Source organism: Drosophila melanogaster, chromosome 3L (genome assembly GCF_000001215.4).
Source record: "Drosophila melanogaster chromosome 3L".
NCBI classification, from domain to species: Eukaryota; Metazoa; Arthropoda; class Insecta; order Diptera; family Drosophilidae; genus Drosophila; species Drosophila melanogaster.
The window spans coordinates 16,965,054-16,970,012 of NT_037436.4; the positions used below are offsets into that span (position 1 = coordinate 16,965,054).

Genomic DNA, 4,959 nt, shown 5'->3' on the forward strand with positions numbered 1-4,959 from the left:
ACTCCCTGATTTTTCTCTCAGGCTCAGATTCTTCTATAGTCTCAGTTTATCTTTGTCTATTTCATAAAGTGCACTATTTTCATCGTGTACTGTACTTTTTATCTTTGATTCTCTAAACATTTTACTCTCTTTTGCTATTGTTTCACTACTTTTGCATTAAATTAGGCTTTAATTTTACCATTTCATTTTTCATCGCAGTCGCTATCATTTTAAATGCCCCAGCCGTATGATATTAACTTAATATCAAATAAAACTTAATTTAATATAAATAATAGTTCATAAAGCTTACGAAATGTGTTCAACCTTAATTCCGACAACAAAAGGTACCTTCATTTACTATCTTTATTGATAAGAAAGTATCATTCGGCCAAGGTGAATTTAAAATTTTTATTAGAGCTTCCTCTCACTCCTCACATGCCTCCTAGCTGCTGTATTTATCACGCTCCCACTTTATATATCTCTCTACCTATCTTATTAGCTAGTTATTATTAGTCCCAACAAATGATAAAACACCCTATACACAAAACTCAAACACTCATTGAACGGATATCCGCTTCTGATTTCTATTTTCGTTTGAATGAGCATGTCCAGCACCGCAAAAGAAAACCAAAAATCATTTTCACTACCAAGTTTAAGAATCCATTACTGAAAATTTATCGCAGCAATTCTCCAAGCGAGTCCATCAGCAAATTGGCTTCATCCATACAATATTTCATCCTATTTATTTTTACTGTGCATGGCTTTTTATTTATAATTTAGTTTAAACTCTTGAGTTACGTTTATTTTCTTATCGAAACTTGTAAAAGACAAGCAAACCAGTTGTGTGTTATTTTGAATCTCCCAAATTCCCACCCCAAAATCCACTCGTTGTGTAAATATGTACGTGCAATTGGCAAAATCTAAAGAAGAAAAAATTTGAAAAAAAAATTCGAAACTACCCAAGAAACGAAAAAAGCAACCAAAAACAAATCCTTTCTCTCTTTCTCTCTCTCTGTGTATGTGTTATTGTTACAGCCAAAGCGATGAACAATCCTCCTCCACCAATACTACCACTACTACTGATCATACTAATCATGAATCCGACACCGATTCCGATTCAAAATCTAAACCGTGGCTGAGTCGCATGTTCGCCGCCCCGAACTCCTCGACCGGCGGCGATCCTAAGGATCCGGCGCAAACCCTTGGCGGCGACTTCAATGCCGCCAAGCACTTTGACTTAAAGAATGTACGACACGATTTCAATAGGCCCGCGGGCATCGCGGCCGCTCCGGGCGCCCGCATAGCGAAAACCGGACGCAAAATTAGGTGAGAGGGCAAGCTCAGCTCAGCTCCGCAACGATGCGCGCGGTCAATGAACTGTATATCTACAATTAATCTAATCAACTATCAACTACCAACTACTATCTGCAACTTAACTATCCTACCAAACGGAAATTAACTCTCAGTTCCGTTAACTCTTCATTTGTCTCCTCGTTTCCCTTTTATCAGTTTCCTCGATTGCGTTTCTGATTTCTGTTGTTTGGCATGATGATTGTTCCATGATCCAGCGCCTCATGGTACCCCCGGTTAAAAAGAAATCAACACACCAAACCCTACTTACTACTCTTAACCTCCAGCTCAACAATCTAATCCTCTAATCCTAAAGCACTGTTCTTCTTTTCAGTTCTGAGTTTTTGTTTGCACCTCGCGCGTTTCGAAAGTTTTGCATTTGTTTTTGATAAGTTTGCCCTATTTCGCTGTTTGCCAGTCCAGTTTCCATCGTAAAACAAAAAAAACCACAGTTAACCCCGACATTTGTACTGCTCCAATTTAACCAAAGTTGTGCTGTAATCTGTACTTGAATTTGTTTGTTTGTATGTGTGTGTGCTGTCTATATAGATCACAAACAAGTTAAAAACTTCCACAACTACCTTAAAAACAGAGTTTTTAGCGCTTATAGGCAGACATCTCATACATATGCCATCCTGATCTAGGCAATTTGCTGTTTCACGAAGCTTGAGAATTGATGATAAAAATCTAAGTGATTCTGCATCGCAGAATTAATTGGGGTCCATTTCAATGTTTGGGTTCGGTGTGGTTTCCCCTAATATTACTCTCGACTTAAGATCTCTATACATTTTAATCTTAATATTTAACATCCTGCGCTTGCCTAACCCTCATTTCATTGAACATTTGCCATAACTGTGCTAAAAGCAATAAGAGAAACTAGACTAAAGTTCAGTGCACGTGTCTAACCGAATCAGCAAATCGAATACCGAATGTTGTGCCAACTCACCGCTCGATACCTCAAGTATCCCCACTAATCCCAACTATTTTCCTAATCCACAGCTACGTCGGACGCGCCTGCGGAGCCTCCACCGCCACCGGATCCAAGGCCCAGCACATCCGTGAGCTGAATGCGCTGCTCAACGACGCGATTTCGACCTAAGGAGATGGGTCTTGATGAAGATGAGATTGGGATGAAGATGGAGATGGAGACGATGAATATTAATTACGATTATATTTTGTATTGAAACGTATGCAGACTCTTTGATACGATTTTTTGCTGACGAAATTGTTAAGAGCATTGTGTGAAAGTAATGAAATGTTAAATATTAGTTTAGTGAAATTACAAGAGCTAACGGCAACCAAGTAACAAATAACACGAAATGTTAAGTGTTTAGTAAAGAATCAAACAAAACGAAAAAGAACTACAACCACTCACAGCAAGTCTTTAATACAAACTAAAGAGCCAAGATCTAGTAAATAGCCAACTAACCTATGCGCATACATTTGAAGTGATGAGAACTCGCATAGGAGGAGGATATCACTATACTTTCGGAATGAATAAAACCCTTTATAATCTTATTTCTTATTCCTATGTTTAATATTTATTTTATTGTAATATATATAACTAAACTATCTCAAGCCACGCGAAGTTTTGACACCCTTTATCGATCGCAGGCCAAGAAATCATTAGTGTTTTTGTTTGCCTAAGTTACACATTTTTGTTTAAATAAATGAACAAGTATAATACTTAACAATGACAAACCAAACAGAGCTGTGCTTAAGTTCATCACCGATCGAGGAGCCACTATCAGGGATATAGTTCGCGTTTTATATACTCCCCAGTAAATTGGACTGGAAGCTTTGATTACGATTCTCAACAACAGCTTGTGTTTCAAACCAAGCAAAGCGTGTTTTAATTTTTTTGGATACCCTTTATGGAGCGCATCAAAATGCAGCCAAAATGCTTTAATTGTTTTTGATCCACGGACGGAGTCCAATCAGGACCCTCTTAAAAATATTTACAAAACAAAATATATATACTTAAAAACTAATATTGCACTTGTCTCGCACCAATATAAGATATTGAACTGTAGAGTGATAACGCTAAACTTTTCCAAGAAAAACAAAATGAACATAACTATTTTATAAAAAGAGAGAACTTAAGAGAGAGCATGTGTGTGCGACATTGTCGAAAATTTAACTTCATCTCTAAATTTTAGTGTTACTACAACAAAATATAAATCACAAATTTGCACCAAGTAAGTAAGTAGAATGTTAAAATCAAATATTACACAAGGCAAAATGAGTTGTCAACAGCCCTGATAGGAAACGATTTTTGCAAATAATATGAAATGTGGGGATAACACGATTAAAAATGAAATATACAATTTACTATTTAATGCATGGTACACTGCTTGTTTTACTCAATATAAAAAGGGGAAAACCTTTTAAAACTTCTAGGCTCCAAGAACCAGTTTCAATGCTTTCAATTTTCTTCTCTTTTTGGAAGACTTGCAGTAACTAGATTTTCTACAGGAAGTTGCAAGACTGGCCGTTGAGCATTTTCCATTTTCACTGCTCCATCATTCTATGCGTACTTTCACATGCTATCTGCTGTTTGGAGCCAAGATCTTCCTGTCCCGACAACTTCGACATCGCCAATTGGGCAGGTAAAGTGCTCACTTTTGGTCAATTTCTTTCTTTTCCCCTGCAAAAGCAATTTAATCGAACATCTTCGGCAGAGTTTTTGCCTTACTTTCTAATGTTGACAGTATATTTTCATGTCTACCCGGAGGAACTCCTCCAGCGACCGCATTGAAGAGTGTCTTTCTTTTGGGTCTAACTGGGTGCATTGATCAGTGGCAAACACCACGTGTCTGGAATATTTGCTTATTTACTGTTGACTCAAGTATTTTGCGTTTTTATAACTACTTTGCCAAAAAGCAAAAGCATAATGCCACGGATAACGAACGCTGAAACACCCTTTTCAAAACACGATAATGATCTGAGAAGTTGTTATGAAATCAAATATAAATGCTGCTTTAAAAATGTTACTCATTCTTGCATCTATAATAAATTAATTTGGCTTGATATTAAGGATCACTACTTCATTTTAACACACCAATCAATCAGCAATCAACAAAGAACTCTTCTAAAGGGCTAAGTTTAAGCATACTCGTAGTTGCGATCTTATTGAACTACTTTGTTTTTTTAAAACCTTAAGCTTAAAGGAATTTGAATTGGAATTATACTGGCAATACTACTTATTTTTTATACCAATCAATCTGCAATCAGCCTACTATCTGTGATAAACGACGAACTCTTCTAAAGGGCAGAAACCACAATATCACGGCAAGAAAGTAAACAATATCTTGAAAATGGGGACAGTCGCTTACGGCAAAGAGAGGCAGTGCCTGAAAGCTCGGCCCGGATCACCCTGTGCCCGATCCGATTCTTGGACCAACGAATGTGGGGCCTTCGGGGCGCCTGACCCGACTCCGACCCAGAGCTTCCGAACTCGGCGATCGGTGCTGGTGCTCGGTGGCCCATTGTTATGGGTCTGCTCACTCTCGCACGCTCTCGCCGTTGCGATGGCAATCCATCCCGCTCCACTCCCGACCCGCAAAACCAAGCTATCCGGCGTCGTATCAGTCTGTGTCTCCGGTCTCCAAATCAGTCAGTCTTATTTTC

The 4,959-nt window shown here is 38.3% G+C and overlaps 1 protein-coding gene across 9 annotated transcripts in view; it reads left to right on the forward strand.

The window, feature by feature from the left end:
• Ogdh (Oxoglutarate dehydrogenase) overlaps positions 1 to 3,671 on the forward strand; it is a 13,903-nt gene extending 10,232 nt beyond the window's left edge. For 4 of the 9 annotated variants that reach the window (NM_176340.3, NM_176341.3, NM_168702.2 and 1 more), the window contains exon 11: positions 2,329 to 3,027. In NM_176340.3, the coding sequence (NP_788518.1) occupies positions 2,329 to 2,428 (100 nt within the window). In that variant the 3' untranslated portion in view covers positions 2,429 to 3,027. Of the gene's footprint in view, positions 1 to 1,014; positions 1,306 to 2,328 lie in introns of all 9 variants that reach the window. The other 5 variants (NM_168703.5, NM_001414057.1, NM_168701.5 and 2 more) reach the window with 2 other exon arrangements.
• Positions 3,672 to 4,959: the final 1,288 nt, after the last annotated feature.